The sequence below is a fragment of the Phallusia mammillata genome, chromosome 3 (genome assembly GCF_965637545.1).
Source record: "Phallusia mammillata chromosome 3, kaPhaMamm4.hap1.1, whole genome shotgun sequence".
In the NCBI taxonomy this organism is placed as follows: Eukaryota; Metazoa; Chordata; class Ascidiacea; order Phlebobranchia; family Ascidiidae; genus Phallusia; species Phallusia mammillata.
This window is the reverse complement of record NC_137254.1, coordinates 13566139-13584367: the sequence shown is the minus strand read 5'-3', so window position 1 is coordinate 13584367 and position 18229 is coordinate 13566139. Positions and strand designations below refer to the sequence as shown.

At 38.4% G+C, this 18229-nt stretch overlaps 1 protein-coding gene and 1 long non-coding RNA gene across 2 annotated transcripts; one reads left to right on the top strand and one right to left on the bottom strand.

Annotated features, from left to right (window-relative positions):
* The first annotated feature begins 1929 nt into the window (after positions 1-1929).
* Positions 1930-5886, top strand: LOC145219587 (general transcription factor II-I repeat domain-containing protein 2B-like). The gene is made up of 3 exons (XM_080086936.1): positions 1930-2010; positions 3988-5296; positions 5459-5886. Exons 1-3 carry the CDS (start codon positions 1930-1932, stop codon positions 5884-5886), a joined length of 1818 nt encoding a protein of 605 aa, XP_079943062.1.
* A 2363-nt stretch (positions 5887-8249) lies between these two features.
* On the bottom strand, positions 8250-8593 carry LOC145219022 (uncharacterized). The gene is made up of 2 exons (XR_013857804.1): positions 8462-8593; positions 8250-8327 (listed from the first exon to the last, which is right to left on the bottom strand). It is a non-coding gene; the product is annotated as an uncharacterized LOC145219022 (long non-coding RNA).
* Between the last annotated feature and the right edge of the window lie 9636 nt (positions 8594-18229).

Here is an 18229-nt window from a genome sequence, read left to right as displayed (position 1 = left end):
CACGATGTTAATATCTGCTGCGGTCTGGTCTTTGGTTGTTTATGTAAAGTTGTTTTGTTGGTTGGTCGTAGATTGTTGCCTTTGTAAATCAATAGCCTGAAAGAGCCCAACCCTTAAAATGTGTAAAGTTCGCAAAATTGCTGCCAACAAAACATAAATTGCTTTGCAAGATACAATGTAAGCCCTTTTAGCTACGTTTGCTTGAAAGAAAAAAATAAAAGTAAGAAAAAATAGCGGAAACGAAGAACTGTTTGTCGCAAAGTTTCATTTTTAGTTGTATATCCTGTACATTCGTCCTATAAAACAAGTGTTACAACAGAAGATATGAGAGACTTAGAAAGAAAGAAAAAACGGTTCTTTTGTTTCAGTGGCAAGTAAGGCACCAAATTTATTGTATTTAGACAAAGAAAAGGGAAACGTGAATAAAGCAGTTTGCTTGATGTTACTGAATAGTCTTGTTTTCCTAATGGTTGCACCCAGTCGGAAATTTTAGTGCGAGTCTTAGTCGAACAGCGTGGCCCAAAACTTGCTGATCGCAGATACCCTATAGATTTGTCACTGGCGGAAGACAGGAAATGTACGATCGGCCCATGTTCGATTATCGCTGGTTTCTCTAGACAGGGACTTATGTACAGATCCAAAGTGGCGTGGTCGAACGTATCCCTCTCTAAAGCCAAATGAAAAAACAGTCATTTCATTTTTATTAATATTTTATATTTTTTGCCTTCACGCGCACTTAACGGCAGGGTAACAGTGATCACAGTAAGTTAAGAAACGAGTTGTATATACGTACGAACAGTGTAAAACATCAATAACCAACAGTGGCGGCTCGTACTAGGGTGCTGCGGGGCTGCAGCACCCCCTAATATTTTTACCTAATACTCCTATTACATGTAACTTTTACTTATTTTTTTTTCGTTAGTAATATACGTAAGTAGGGCGATTATTTTTTGACCTAAAAAACGAAAACTTTTGACCTACAAATTGAAAATTTTGACTTTAAAAAACTTTTTTTTTTACAAAATTTTGACCTATGAAAAATCCAAGTATTTAAATAAAGTTAAAATATGGCCGTAGGCTACTCAGGGGTTCTTAACCTGGGGTGCACCCTCCCCCAAGGGAGGTTGGTTAGGCCTATTCTATTTAAGCAATTACAGAAGGGGGAGCGAAAATTGGTTAGTGATTTGAAAGGGGTGCAACAAGGAAAAAGGTTAAAGAACCACTGCTGTAGAGCAAAAGTCTAACAGAAGGGCAAAAATCTGAACACAGACCTAGCCTGTTCTGAAAAGGGAAATGAGCCAATTAAAAATCACTGCCAAAACTGCAGCTAAGAAACAACGAAAAATATTCAATACATTTGTTTAAACGAAAGATACATGAAATACCTATAGCAAAACCGAAGCAAGAGCTGCAGTAAAATGACTTGGGACTCACCAAAGTAGGCTACAATGTGTAAAATGAACAGTTCACTCAAAGTGCAACCTCTACAACACCACGACAGTGCAGTTTGTAAACAATTTTAACTTTGTAAAAAAATTTGACTTTGTGAACAATTTTGACAATTTTTGACTTATTCCAAAAATTTAGACCCTTTTTTTGACAAGTCAAAAAATAATTGCCCTAATAATCAGCATAATTTGCATCTTGGTCACCTTTTTTTTTAAAAGGATAAAAAGCTAATAAGTTATCCATGCTGGGTGCAGTTTCATGACGTTTTGCAGTTGTGTACATGCGCACTTGGAAAAGCTACATGCGGGGCGAAGTAGGCGACAGGGTGCTGCGGCTCACGTAGCTCCCCCAATCACGTAGCGTGTGAAACGACAATCCGGCATGTAGTCGTCTGTTCCAGGTCTATTGTGTGCCAAAGCAAAACCCGTGTACCATATTCTTAAGTTCGACAGTTATTCTTTTTTGATTTAAAGGTAAATCATGGCTTTTCAAGATTCGCATTCGGTGACTGTCAGTGAGATTCAGCAACTTAAGTTTTCGCAGTTATCAAGTGCTGAAAAGGTAAGTATAAAGAAAAAAGGGCGTCCAACACCTAAAATTCAACTTAGTCAGCCAGGAATGAGCCACAACAAGAAATATATATGCAGTTTTAATTCTGAATGGTATCAAAAGAAAAAATGGCTTTGTGGTTGTGAAGTTGAAAATGCACTGCTCTGTTTTCCATGTTTGCTCTTTGGAGGTGATGAAAAATGCTGGACAAAAATGGATTTACAAATGTAGCCAAAAGAGTCAAAAACGCATGTGGACAAAGTTTCACTTTCACTTTTGGGAACTGTGATTATTAAGGAACAACTTAGTGAGGTATATAGACTTTCAATTATTGAACACAACGAAAAGGTGAAAAAAAATCTTGAAATTTTTCCAAAATAATAGACTGCATTTCGTTCTGACTTCGAAAATCACTTACGTGGACACAAGGACAAAGATGAAGCTCTTCTTTGAAGGATTAGTTCATATTGCATCTAAACACTTACAGTTTTTAAAGGGGTTTTCTAAAACCATTCAAAATGAAATACTTGACTGGATTCTACAAATTTACCGTTTTAGATTTAATGAAATAGTATGACTTAATTCGCTACAGCGGTGTAGTGTTATCGATTTTAATGTTAATAGTCGCTGATGAATCTCAAGGTTATAACCGCGTCACTACAAATTAGAAAGGTATTACCACCGTCCTTAACCTCCCAAGCTAACAATGACATCTATTTCACACATACGTTGCTACGTTTTAATGTGTAACAATAGAACATAGCAATTGCGGTAGAGCAGCGTATTTATTGCCTGAGAATCGAATTCAATATTATGTGTTACAATTGGACAGGCAACAAACTTGGCAATTGAAGCGGTAGTCTTGGCTGACTGTATTTGACGAATTGCAGAAGAAAAAGTATGTTTTATAAAATATGGCATACAACTAGATTGTAATGTATAGGATTTGAAATACGAAAATATATTTCGGGTTTTTAATGTATAGGAATGCCCCCAAGCTAGCCATGTTGAAACTAAAACCTAAAATTGAGATGGGACTCATGAGTATATTGGTGTAAATAATTATTCGCATGAAGTATAATAGTATTCATTCCTCGTGGGAAAGTGATAAAAGTACGTACGTGCATCGAGCCATGCTCGGAAGCTACGACAAGCTTCGATTGTTCGTTCTTTCGCAATGTGTAGAAAAACGCCTCATGCAATGACAATAAAAAAAGTGAGCGCCTAATTGGCGTATATGCAATAATAAGACAAGTAATAAAGACCGCCTAGTAGGCGTATCATGCATGAATAAGCAGAACAATAAACGCAATAGCACGATGGCATAAACAATATACTCCAATGGCTTGGCTAGTGGACAGCACCTACACGATTTGTTTGTTTTTTTATAAATTATAAAAGTTAAATTACATGTTTCCTAAAGTCAGGCGCATGAGGTGTACTATGTCGAAAAGTTTGTTTAGTCTTGCGACGCACCAGCATCGCGACGCCCAGTTTGAGATCTACTGGTTTAAGGGATAGTTTCATCCGCATGATGGTAGTCGTTTCCAAAAACACAAACTTTCATCTGCAACACGTCTTGATTTGACTTGCCCCATCACAGTCGTTCCATTTTCTATTGCTCAACCCTATGGTTCACAGGTTAAGACAGGGGTCGCCAACCCGCGGCTCCGGAGCCGCATGCGGCTCTTTGATCCCTCTGATGCGGCTCAGTTTTAAAATTACAAAAAGTTTACAAATTTAAATTCTATAACGCTTATGCCAACAATTTGACAATAAAATTTTTAGTGCAATAACATGACAGTACCCGCGTCTTGCAGTTAGCTACAATCATGCCTATATACCATAAAATGTCCAAATTGGGGCGCGCACGTTAACACAGTGTGAGATACTGCTTTTGTTGTTGTGTGCGCGCGCAACAATACCTGTTTGTTAATAGTTATCCAACAATCAAGTACAAAAATCAGCAATGCAGAAAAATCAACCCAGTCGCCCAGTGCATCATGGAGAAATCAAAGAAAAGTGTCCGAAGAAAACAGAACATTTAATGCTGCGTGGGCAGATGCATTTGCCTTTACTGCTGATGGCACTGGTTTGCCAATATGCTTGATCTGTCACGAAAAACTAGCCAATAACAAAAAGTCAAATGTCGTGAGACATTTTGAGAACAAACACGCAGCATTTGCTCAAAAATATCCCGATGGTGATGAAAGAAAAAGGGCAGTTTCGGAACTGATGCGAAAGACTGATTTGAGTAAAAAACACTTTAAGACATGGATGAAGTCAGCAAATCCAAGTACATATGCTACTTTTGTCGCCGCGCAGGAAATAGTCAGACACGGAAAGCCGTTTACAGATGGAGAATATATGAAAGCGTCTTTTATTAAGATTTCAGAACATCTTTTTATGGACTTTAAAAACAAAACAGAAATTTTGCAGAAAATAAGGGATATGCCCCTCTCATCACAGACCGTCAAAGACAGAACCATAAAAATGTCAAAAGACATAACCAGGAAGCAACTAAAAGACATCAATTCAGCAGTGGCTTATTCAATCGCCTGCGATGAATCAAAAGACAGGGGTGATATCGAACAAATAGCGCTGTTTTGCCGGTACGTGAACTCCACTGGACCACAGGAAGAATTAATTGAGTTGATACCACTAAAAGGCCAAACACGGGGTGAAGACGTATGTGAAGCTGTCTTGAGTTGTTTAAGAACCAACGGAATAAACACCACACACCTGCTGTCAGTGGCTACAGACGGGGCACCTAGCATGACAGGAGCACACAAGGGCTTTGTAGCTTTACTGCAGAAATCGCTGAATAGAAAGTTACTGGCATTTCACTGCATCTTGCACCAAGAGGCACTGTGTGCTCAAACATTTCCTTCAGAATGCACAGAAGTAATGAATGTTGTAATTCAGATTGTCAATAAAATATTGGCAAAAGGATTGAATCACCGCCAATTCCGTTCGTTACTGGACGAGCTGGAAAGCACTTATTCTGATCTATTGCTGCACAACAAAGTTCGATGGCTGTCCAGAGGCGAGGTGCTAAAACGCTTTGCTGCGTGTCTGCAAGAAGTAAAATCCTTCCTGGTCAGCAAAGGGCTCAAATTTCCAGAGCTGGAACAGCCAGAGTGGCTAGAAAAGCTATATTTCTTGGTAGACATGACAGCATACTTAAATACGCTGAACACAGCTCTTCAGGGTAAAGGACGCACAGCCCTGCACATGTTGGAAGAGGTTTTAGCATTCGAGCGGAAGTTGACAATCCTTGCAAGAGATTTACAGAAAAGTACACTGTCACACTTCCCTAGTTTAAGAGAATTTAGAGAAGCTCACGAAATAAATGATTGGAAAACGATTTAGTGAGTTCAGAGAGGAAAAAACACATTATCCTTCCCTGTCACTCCTTTAAGTATCGATCCATCCCTGTGTAACTTAACTGCATTTCCAGGTACGAGTCCTCCTGATCTTGACATGGATCTGGCTGACATTGCCGACAAAGAAATGTGGGTTTCCAAGTTTAAGAATTTAACAGCGGACCTCGAAGATGTTTTACGTCCGAAGGCGGTTTTGGCTCAGAATCACAAATGGCGCGATATTGAAAGCCTCCCCAAACCAGACAAACTTGTGTTTGAAACTTGGAATGCTATCCCCGGCATATATGAAAACATGAAAAAGTTTGCATTTGGAGTACTGTCGATTTTTGGGTCCACATATGTATGTGAGCAGGTGTTCTCCAACATGAACTTTATTAAAAACAAACATCGCACACGCTTTACAGATGACAGCATACAATCCTGTTTAAAGATGAAGGTGACGACATACATCCCCGATGTGCAGTTGCTATGCTCTGAGGTTCAGGGGCAGAAATCACACTAGGCATTTCGGCCTTTTGCCCAACGTCTTTTTTCGTAATTTTGTTGCATGCATACATTTTATTTCGTTCTTCTGCTTTCGTTCATTGATTTGGAAAGGCAAATCCAAAAAAAAATTTGCGGCTCCCAGTGTTTTCTGTACTGCGTAAAACGGGTCAGAATGGCTCTTTAAGTAGTAAAGGTTGGCGACCCCTGTCGTAGACCAACTAAGTCATTTCGAAAATAACTGCTCCATCGGGTATTCAAGTGGTACTTCGCATATCGTTGCGTACGCATTTGCAAAGTCATATCGTATGTCTAAGTTTCATGCAACTTACATCCAACTCGATTTTCTATGTAGTAAAGTTTTCCAAAGCCTTTCCTTGCCATTCCACACATAATAAGTCTATTGTTGTGCGGCGAACGCAGGCGTTCTTGTCAGACAGGAAGCAATTTAACTTCCTGTTGGAAACCAGAGCACATAATGTGGGCGGATTAAAGCAGCGGCCGTCAAATGAACGGTGGTATGTTGAGTGAATTTCCATGGCACGTCTAGTGGTCAACTGGTCTGTTTTCCAATGCATTTATATTTTTCACTACACGTTAACCTATAAAGTTGTTTCGTACCATCTCCTCACACAGTATGTTCTTTGGAATAAAACTGTGCTTTTATTGTAAAAGTGGCCGTAAGTGCAAGCTTTGTGGTCATTTTTTGCCAAAAACATTATTTTAACTTCAACAAACTTTAACGTGAAATTCGAAACTCCTATAATTATTCTTAACATGGTTTAAAATACCAATACGACAGCGATGTAAACCTTACGCTTTAGTATGGCTGTAAGTATGAAAAGCATTAATATTTTCAACCATGTTATAAATAGCATACGGATTTCATGAACTCGGTCTTCAGTCACGCAATATATCGCGTTTGTGTAGCAGTTATACAATCGGAAGCAATTCAGTTGCCCGTTTCTGACCACACTTAGTGTCGAAAGCATATGAAGAAATACATTTTAAACTCTGTTAGACGATGATAGTTTGCTTTGTTTGTGGCCATATGCTGGTTATACCCATTCTTTTGAGGTGTCAACTCAGTATAGCTTTATTATGACACTTGTAACATTTGTTTATTTACTACTTCTGAGTAGATCTCCCGAATCTGTTTAAGGTGTTATATAATAACAGAAAAATGAGGAAGAGAAATTATTTAACCGCTTTTACCTTCATGAAGTCAACTGTGGGATTTTAGGTGATTTTTACGTCTTAATTAAATGTTTCGGTTTATAATTTCCGTAGCGATATATACATACTAAACTGGTAACATACAAACACAATTCAAATAAGTTCGTTCAACAACAAACAAAAGCAAAAATGAGATTTTACAGAAAGCAAATTCTAATACACTTTTGGCGAAAAATTGAAAGTTTCGGAAACTTCGCTGACAATTAAATCGCCCAAATTTGTCGCAGTGACGTCATGAGGTCGCCATAGCTTGTGGTCACGCTTGGTTAATGTCGCTGCCCTGAACTCACAATCAGAGTTAAACTGCAAAACTCGGTGATTCCCCACATCACAAACAAACACGTTGTCATTACAATCGCACGTGACGCCGGCCGGGTACTTCATCTCGTACCCACAACCGCTTAGGGGGCGGATCAGGTGTATAGGGTTCCCATAAGGGTCAAAAACTACCACCTGGTTTTCAAGGTGGTTTGGCACCACCACGTGGCCTTTGCTGTTGCAGCAAATCTGCAGGAGATCGCCCTTGATGCCCGGGTTAAAACTTTCCAAGAGTCTGCCATCTTTTGAACACGTAGAAATCCGCATCTTGCGTCTGCATGACAGAAAAATCAAATGTTCAACCTTATCTTCCTACAACTGCAATAATGTTACGTTATAAGTTCAACATTCTTTACAAATCATTCTTATATTCGTTATCCAGACTTATAGATGGCTAAGTTTATATTTCAGCGAATGTACAAACTTAATTGAATGTGCTCTTCATTTCAAACTTACCTGTCAATAGCAACGACTCGGTCCATATTGTCTACAGCGATACAAGATGTTGAACCGATCACACCCGGTCCGAAGCTGCTTATTTTTCGGCCTTCGGGAGAGAAAATCCCAATCCTCGAAGTCCCATCAAAACCAACGCAATTAACACATAAGTTTCCGTCCCTAAAAACCTGGACACCTTGCGCTTGGAAGTTAAATCCTTCCATAGTGGTCGGAAAGGAACTACTGTAAAGAAGAGAGAATGCGAGACCAAGATCATACATTTTTTAAAATTAATTATTTTTTTTACCCCAACAATTAACAACTGTGGAATTAGAGTTCGTAACTATCGTAATCTTCAGTGTTTTAAAGCTACTCACATTGGTTTTCGCTTTAACTGCCATCCTTGCTAGTGGTAAAATGTTGTACCCAGCCCCCGAACTGACCTGGGGCCTTTCCTTTTCTCCCCACCTATAAAGTGTTTGTGGTTTAAGTTAAACTAATCAACTTAGTAATGCAAACTCCACATCAATGTTTTTACATTAGCGAAAGTTGGATAGATTTCAATGAACAAAATTAGCAAGATATGGGTATGTTTTTCCTACCTCAAAATTGTAATTCACATAACCCTGAACAGGAATAGGTTTTGCAGATGGGACTCCCACTTCTGAATAGGGATCTTCCCCTGCTTGTAAACCATCATCACTACGAGAAACTCCTAAATTGTATGACATCATCAGGTTTGAATCCACCGAACTAATAAAGTTTTACTTAGCCTAAGAAAATGCAACCTAAAAAAGTAACATATTTGTTTGCATCGCGCTTTACGTTGAATAAAACCTGAAAGGCTGCACTTGTTTTTACCTGTCTCAGAAAGAGCGTCCAAATCAAAATAAAAAAATTAAACACTTTCTTTACAAGCTTTTAGATTCTTTGCATGGCTGCTACTTGAGTGCATGCTTCTTTTACACGCTTTGCTTCAATGTGAACTAGTATAATATGGACATGGGAGGTTGTAAAGCTGTGTTACCATTGTTCTAGATGACGTCATACTTCCTGTGACGCTCTGCCGGTAAACGCAAAGTGGACGGGTATCAGAAGTAAACTAACAATGGCATAAAACTGTTAAGCGGCATCTAGGCACACAACATCATACATGCAATTTGCATAACTGTCAGTGTCGTTTTTATTGTGGTTACTAAATGCCACACAATAGTGTCAAAAACAAAAAGTTATTGCAAACTTATTCCAACCGCAACATATGACTCTTGCTTTATATCATAAAATGGAATCGCAATATACATTGTCGTTTACACCAACTTAACAAATTTTCTTTTTTTACGAAATATCCTAATAACAGACTGCACAACTTCGCCTGTGAATGGCTTTTTCTTATAACAGCAAGCACAATACAACCACGAGTTTACACACTGTTCGATGTCTGAAACGTTTAAATCAAAACACAACACCTGCGGGAGTCATTTGCAGGTTCGACTGATTGTTACGTCACTGAGAAGCGGAAACGCCGCGTCGTACAACTGTGTGTCATGTAGTACGGCTATGTATTGAAGTATTCGAAAGATAGATGGATGTTCTATTAATTATACTTGTTCTGTTGTATTAATTATAATATGATCAAACATTCTGACGTGAAAATTGCGTTGGCTGCTGTAATTGTTGCGATATGGAATATTAGCGCTTTGTTTAAACATGCGTCGCTTGAAATTAAAACACAGGATTGTATTGATGACGTTCAAGTAATAGTGAATGACTAGCTGATTTAAAAAATCGAATTCAGTTTTATTTACATATTAACTGAAAAGTGAGTTTTTACTTGTTACACTTGGTTCAGCGTTTCAACGTATTCATGGTGCTAGCAACTAACAGTTTGGTTGAATTGCGCACTTTATAACACAGATTGCCACAATGTACAATCAGTACAATATTCACAAAAAAAAACTTATTGTAACGAAGCTGCCTTATCTGCCTATGCGTGTGTTGTTCAAGTTAATTCTGTTCGTCCCCGAAATTCGACAATGATATTTAAAGTCGATAATGACATTTTCGCTACATTTGAGTTCCCGAGGAAGATACTTTTTTGTAAACGCGACACTTTCGTTCCATAATTTTTCTCCGAAAACCTCATCCTTGGCAAACTCCCACAGTTCCTTTCGAGCACAGTCTTTAAAGTACTCTCCGCTTATTTGAGTAACATCGTCGAATTAGCAGTATAAAAATGTTGGGGGAGCATACGTCGGTTTCCCGATTTGTTAATATTTTGCGTTAAAAAGTCGTTTAAGGACTATACCCCTTCCTCTTGTTTGATTAAAGCTGCGGCAATATCTGATGTGATATGAACAAGCTTTTGCAATTAGACCGGTCGAGTCGCATCGTCTCCATATTGCTGGATAAATTGCGTGTACTCTGTGGTACGTACAGAACAATGCAATAAGCCAGCTTCCTCTTCGTCGTACCGAAGGGAAAAGGGCAGTGCTGTTAACTACCACAATAGACAAAAAGTATAATTTGCTTCGGTGCATTTGATCTAATTTGTCTATAAGCATCAAACTGTAGAGCACAAAAAAACAATATATACAAAGATTTAGTGCAGTCTGCTACTCCTAATGGCGTAGATATAGTTTAACTCAGGGGTCTACAACTCAACGGTTGTCCAAGGCTAATTTTCTAGTGGCCACGGGCCACTAAATACTACACGCTACCAATCATAGAAAAATATGTGATTACATTACTGTGGATTTAACACTCCACGCCAGATGTTTCCAAACTAGATAGTTCATGGTCCCTTAGTGGCTAACGGCGTTATTTTTGTTGACCTCCAAGAGCTCATGACTTTTTAATCTTACTTGCGTGTTCATCAATGGTTTTTATAAATCATAAAATTCAACAAAGAAAGCAATTGTTTGCACATAATTTCATATCTTAGTTTTGTCTGTTATGTCTCAATCCGCTCTTAGATCATTGATATGCGTAACCAATTGATAATATGTAGGTAAAATAAATCATAAAGCTGTAGTGGCAAAAGGTTAAATTACATTTAGTAGCTTAAGCTGATTAATTGGTTTTAGCATTGAATTAGGCGTGGACCGCGAAAAATGACGAGACGTCTGTTATTTAAATTAAATGGCTTGGAAACCACTGGGCTATACACTTCTGAAAAAGTCAATGCGACCAGCATAAGTGTCACTAAAATGTTGGTTGGCTCTAATCAACTTAAAATTTCCTTACCTCCAAGCTAAACAAAAATAGTCTACACAAAAAACTTAACGGATTTTAACGCTTTCATGATATGCATTATTTCATCACAATAATAATAATAATGTATCACAACGGTTAAATTTGGTATTTTAATTTACTGATATATAATTTTGAATTATGAAATACTTTAAAGGGAAAATAAAAAACAAACACATCCTTTAAATTTTACAATATATTTTTCATTGCTAATTACGCCGTGGGTCACGGAAAATTGCCTGGCGGGCCACATGCGGGCAGCGTGTTGGAGACCCCTGGTTTAACTCCTGTCGTCACTGAGCGTACAGTGGCAGTCTTTACTTCGTCATGTTTTTTTTGAAACACCACTTTTCGACAATAATGTTGGTGACGTTAGGGTGCTTTAAGTGTCAATGACATCATATTAGTATTTAAATTGTTACACGCAAGAATTAATAACCAACGGAAAAAATGTAGCAAAACTTATTCAGAAAAACTCTGTTGGTTAGTCATGAGAGGACAAAAATGACGCTCCATCAAACTAAATTACAATTGAGAAAACAGAAACGCGTGCATGATGCAAGAACTGGTTTGTCAAATACTAATTTCGATTGTACTTTTTCTCACTTGAATCTTTCTTCATTTATAAACTTTTCTTATGTAAAGTTTGCCGACCACTCATCTAAGGAATGTGCAGGGGCTCTTTCCAACCGGGAAGTATGCATTTTCCGTTATTTTTGAACATATAATTTTGCAACTCCGCTTTTAATGAGGAATTTATAATTACTTCTGGAGGTAAACGATTTGGTCCTACAGCTGACGGCTTGGTTTGTCTTTTGCGCAGTATTTCCAAATCCTTTGCCATTTTCTCCCGTCCGTATGCGTCAACCCGTTTCCAAAGGGTTTTGTTGAAGTAATCGTAAAGTACAATATCCTGAACACAAAAGAAACCAAACTGTTACGGAACACAACGTTACTTTAACCCAAATCAAGCCTAGAAATAAGAATGCGCGGTATTCGAATCTATAAACAATCGCTTGACGCTTCTTAAATAACAACATAAGTTTACTACTCCTGCCAAGTCATGCGACTTAACGTGTAGAAGCTTACTGCGAAGCGAGTAACAGTGTGTTATACATAATATCGGATTCCAGAAAGAGCGTTACAAAACTTTTTCTGTGCTTCCGTACAATGTTATAGAGTTGCTGAAAGTTTTCCTTCTCCTGTTCATCAATTAGCGATTTTCGATTGTACAAATTTTTGTTCAAATAGGCAAAATTGCTTACAACATCCCAATCGCAACACAGTAGATCCTAACACAAAAAAGATATTTTTCGGTTCAAAGTTTAACATTGAAATATTCTTGCAAAAAAACAAACAATTATCTTTGATGATTAGCATCAAATCTATTCACAACCCTTTTAAAAGAAGTCGTTGTTGGTTACATTTCAAGTTAGAACATGTTAAATAGAAGTTTGCATCTCAAACAAGCCTTTAGGAGTATGAGAGACTCCTCAAGATATTCAAGCAGCATAACTAGATCCATGTTTTTATCCAATTCTCGTATCTCTCTTTTAATTTCTTTGTCATCGTCCATCATCGAGTCAATTCCTAAATCATATGACTGAGAATTTCGGTACCTGAACACAAAAGTGGGTTTCGTTTTAATCGAGTGTTTGTGACAGATCCAGAAGTCATTTCATCGTATTCAAACAATTTGTTTGCCGCATTGGGGCAAATCTCACCTGAAATAGAAAGGAACCGACAATAACATTGAGCAATAATACAGCTTTTGAAAGGAATTGAGGAGTGTTGGCGTCTGCACCCTGGTTGACGTAAATTGATGGCATTTGATCGCAGTGGAACGAAGGCGCTTTCAGTTTGGGGAAAAAGTTGTAAGAAGAAAATTGTCGTATGGCTTTCGAATTATTGTAAAATACCTAAAGTAAAATATTTGTTGGTATTTTCCACTTGTACGCGATATTAGTTTACTCAACATTACTACACGACATAAAATGGGCAACTTAACGAGTATATACCTTGTATCGGGATGAAAACATCTTTTCATTTCATCTGCATCAAACCTCACGTGATTAATATTAATTGCAGATCCTTTTGGAAAACTAAACTTGCACTTGAAACGGCCAGGATATCCTCCTACTAAGCCAATCGGAAATTCCGCAGTCTGCAACTGCAAAATGTTAACCATATGATGCAGAACCTATAGTATCTAAAGGAAACGGTGTGATTTAAATAGAATGTAACTGAGGCAAACCATTCAAATGTGACTGTTGGTACACCATTTTGTTGATTCGTAGTCCCTAAAAACAGGCCTGCATAACACAAAACATTTCAAGGTCCTCGAGAAAAACTTTTGTCGCACAAGCGCAAAAAATTTGAGTGAAATCATACAATGCAAGTTGGTTCTTATAAATCTAAGCAGTACCAAAACAAAAGCATTGGAATATTTTAGCGGCAGCATCCGAAAGCAGAAAACATATTGAAGTCAATGACAGAAAAACTGAAATAATAAAACCAATACGACACAGCTCTAGTCTGTTCATTGTGGTCCCGATACTCTGCAAAAAACGGTCACAATCTTCTGTGTGCTGAACTGCTGTAGGACTAACATGTAGTAACAACGAACATGCTACGAACCTTTTTCAGATTTAAATTGTATTTGAAATGCATTTCGTCAACAGCATCGAGTTATTTAAGCTTCACACTGTGCACGGTGTAATTAACAATAAATTTATAACCAGCAGTTGCAGTATTTGACAATCTGCTAAGCGGTGTTTTAGAACCATTGTCAAAATGCAAACAGCGAGCGCACGACATAACAATTACAGGAACTAACTTGTCAATGGTAGAGTAGGATTACCCATTTGATGTGCTTAGTGTCCTATTGTATCATGACTATGACGTAGTCTAAAAAAGCTTGCGGTGCAGTATATTACTGTTTAAAGCATACCAAAAGGAATTTTTATTCCGTCACTCGATTATGGGACAAATCAGCAGTGACTCGTACACGGCTGATTACAAAGACCTAAAGGCACTTGGAATTAAATGAACCAGCGGCAATGTGTTCAGGAACAAGGCCAAACAAGACCTGGTAGCGCGGACCCAGAAAGTTGAAGAAACAGACAGAATGTTTATTATAGAGCTTTTTCGGCTGGGTCAAGTCGCATATCCGGAAGACAATAATCTCAGAAATCAAATGTGTTTTTTGATGCTGACCAACGGTTTAAAACAGTGCTTCCCAACCTTTTCCAGCTCGCGGCCCACTTAAAAATTTTTTTTTTTTTTTGGCGGACCACCGTATAATATTACGAGAAAACCATAATGAAAAAAACTATCCATTTTGTAGCTACGCAAAGACCAAATAAAGTTAACAAAGAGAGTTGCAGCAACAAGATTTTATAACTAGTACAGGTACTGTTGTGACGCGACAAGTTTGTTTAACGTGAAATCTTAAGCGCCATGCGCCTTTCATATAGTATCATATTTTTGAGAAAAATGGTTAAATTTGAAAGTGCGTTCACACAAATTGTGCAACTTTTGTTAACCTCTATATTGGCATGATAGTAGTTTGAAAAGCTTCGCGGCCCACCGGTTGGGAAGCGCTGGTTTAAAAAATCGTTTTTTAGCCGATAAAATAATGAGAAAAAATTCCTGTGTGGAGAGCCCTTCTTTTTCATCTGGTTTTGAAATTGTTTTGCAATCGGAGTGTTTTGCAGAAAGTCCAGCAAATATGGGCATATTTGCGCTGTCGACTAACCAATCTTTCTTAAACCAAGCTGCCCTCACGGGGTTCGAACCCAGGACACTCCCGGGGACGAATCCCGATCAAGGTTTTTTTATGTCTGTATGTGGGTCAGGCGCGCCAGACCATTCGGCCAAGCCTTTCCTACAGTCCTTGTAATCTTACGCCAGGGAGATCCATCACGTGGCCCGCGAGGCAATATTCCATGGCCGCTGGGTCAATAGCAAATAAAAAAAATATTAAAATCTTGTGAAATATGACCCAATTTTTTATTGTTTTACTTACCCGTCGAATGTTCAACAAAGGAAAATTAATGAAACTTTAAACCACACCCATATATCCAGTGGTGGGATTCTGCCGGTTTGCACCGGTTTTATAGAACCGTCACACAAAAAGAGATCAGCGAACCGGTTTGCATTACTGCTTACTGTCAATGGACTTTTTTAATAGTTCAACAGACGTTTTGTAATTTGCCACTTGTCATAAAATTATAAATACTTGATCAACACGCAAGTAAGATTGTAAAGCAGGGGTGCAAAAATGCGGTCGCACGGTCGCGCCGCGCGACCAATAAACTTGCGTGCGCGACCGCAGTTTGTAGTCACAATTAAAGGTGGTCTATATTTTTGTAATTAATTCTCAGAATAATAACAAAGCAATGATAAAGTGGCACAAAAATAGAGAGTAGGCAACGATCTAACAATATTGTTTTCGCGAAAAACACGCTGGAGTCAAGCGGCGACCGAATTACGTTAATTGCATATTTTATATGGCACTATCGCGATGTAACTGTGTAAAATGTGCAATCATCAATTGACATGACATGACGTGACTGTGTCTGTCATCTGTTGAAGTAATGATTTCCGCAAACGTTTTTAAAACCTAAAAAGAACATTTACTTTTCACTATCATAATAAGCATTCTTACACATTGGGCCCGAATGTGATGCTGATAGTCGTGGGTATGGTGCAATCGCACACGTGTCTCAAAAAGAATTAGCAACGCACATGCACTCAACAACACGTCACTCACGCCGCACACACATTTTCAACGGTTTTTTTTTTGTTTATGTTCTTTTCAACAATGTGTCCTCCTCTTTGGGGATTGAAATATGGTAGGCCTAGTTAAAACACAATCTCTGCGTCAGGTTTGGACGTTTCCTGTTCCTATCTGAGAACGTATGAGACGAGCCGAAAGACCGATTTGCCGAATCAGCAATTTTAACGACGATTTGTCAGGCGTCGGGATAAAAACTAGATATCGGGCAAACCCCAATTCCAAAACCTATCAATAGACTATGCCGTGATGTTACTGAAGCAGTGCTCCACAACCTGTCGCCGTATGCTACTCAGAGATGCGACCGCGAAATCGTATATGGAAGTAAATGTGTGGGCGGTACAGCGTTGATTTAAACTTAATTTTAAAAGACTACATTAATTTTCCGTGTATAATGCGCAAAATTTACTTAATTTATTGTCCTAAAATCTGGGTTGCGCATTATGCATGGGTACAACAATTTTTGAAGAAAATCTTCCTCGAAATAAAACTTGAAATCACACCTTTCTTCTTGTTTGTTGTCAATCGCGCATCACATTTAGCCATCTGCCCAACACACTTAGTCAGCAAAATTCATAATTGACGACACATCGTTTGATGTGATGGTGCAATCCTTGATGGTGTGTTATTGTCAAATATTGCACACTGCCCATTTAGCGACAACGTAATTGGGGTGATCATTGCCGATATGCAACGGATCGAACTAAAATTTTGAATACAAATTTGAATTTATATATTCTGATTTTTAGGTATTTTAATCTGATACACATATTAAACTTCATTTGTGTTTTAAAAATAAAAATATTCTCTGCAATTATTAAGATCGGTTCCGCTTGAACGCAACCACTAAGATCTCGTTTGCTGTCACGATGTACCCTACACAAATCCTAAACATTTTTCGCTATCGAGTTTGCGAGCGCATGCGCATTGATACTGACCGGCAGAATAACATCCGGTTGTTTCAAAAGATGATCTTTTTTCTGAAATAATTTCACGTTTACGGATTTAAGAGTAAAAATTTGGGTGCGTATTATACATGGGTACAGGCTTTTTTCCAGCATTGACATGCCATTTTTAGGGTGCGTATTATGTACGGGGGCGCACTATACTTGGAAAATTACGGTAGTATAAATAGATTTTTCGGGGCTACTCTCGGTAGCAATACGTGACGAACTTTTTGTACGCTATTGTGTGCAAACAATGCCAAATGTCAGCAGGCAACAAACAACTTAACAATTGAAACAAATCATTAAAGCTGTACAGTTCAATCTATGGATTGGGCATAAACTTTTTGAAAAAATAAAAAATCTATGGATTAGACATAAAATTCTTCAAATCACTAGATTATGAACAATTTGATACATTTGGTGGCAGTTTGTGAAATAGGGACCTGTGATACGGCCTGTTAGTAGCGAAATGGTTGTGCATTAGGTGGAACAAGACGCATACACAAAACGGTATGTGCTACTAAAAATTTTTGCGCGCTACCACATTCCGAAACAAATTTTGCACCCCTGTTGTACAAGCCAGCGTTGCTGTATTATGAATCATTTTTGAATTGGTACAAGAAAGCTCGGGGAACCACTGTGGAACCCTTAAAGTTCACGGAACCCCTGAGAAAGTTGTACGGAACCCCGGTTGAAGAGCCATGGTCTATTGTCGTAATTCGCATGTAATTTAAGTGCAATCGACTACACAAAACAAAATTAACAGCCCCAGAAAAAGAGCGTTTAGCTTCAACACTAGTGGGAGGAAAGATCTGCTTTGGAACGCTTCGAATTCGCCTTGTGAAGACACAATTCGCTGGATGAAATCATCTACAGTTTCGTGTGTATTTCGTCATGCTATGTTCTATGGACCGACTTGCTGCTGCACGGTTAAGACGCGGCGGGATCAGTTTGATCGCTTTATTTCGTTTTATTGATGACATTGCGTACATATGTCTGGGTAAAAAGAAAGCTGAACAGATAAATGACGGCTTAAGAAAATCATTTGCTGAATCTGGTCTTGCATTGACATTTCAGCTAATTGCTACCGATCAGAAGAAGGGGCACATTTCTTTTCTAGACGTGGAACACGTCATCTGCAATTATGACGTGTTCCAGTTTGTAACAAAAAATCACGTAAAGAAAACTGCTGTCAACCGCCGTTTTCTGGACGGAAGGTCTCACCATCCAATATCAGTTTTTAAATCGATTCTGCATGGTGAGGCGAAAAGGATGCGTCGGCTTAATGAAAGAGACGAAGATTACTCAAAGAGTCTGCGACACCTTCAGCAAAAGGCCATATTGTCAAATTTTCCAAAAAACATGGTCCACGACAT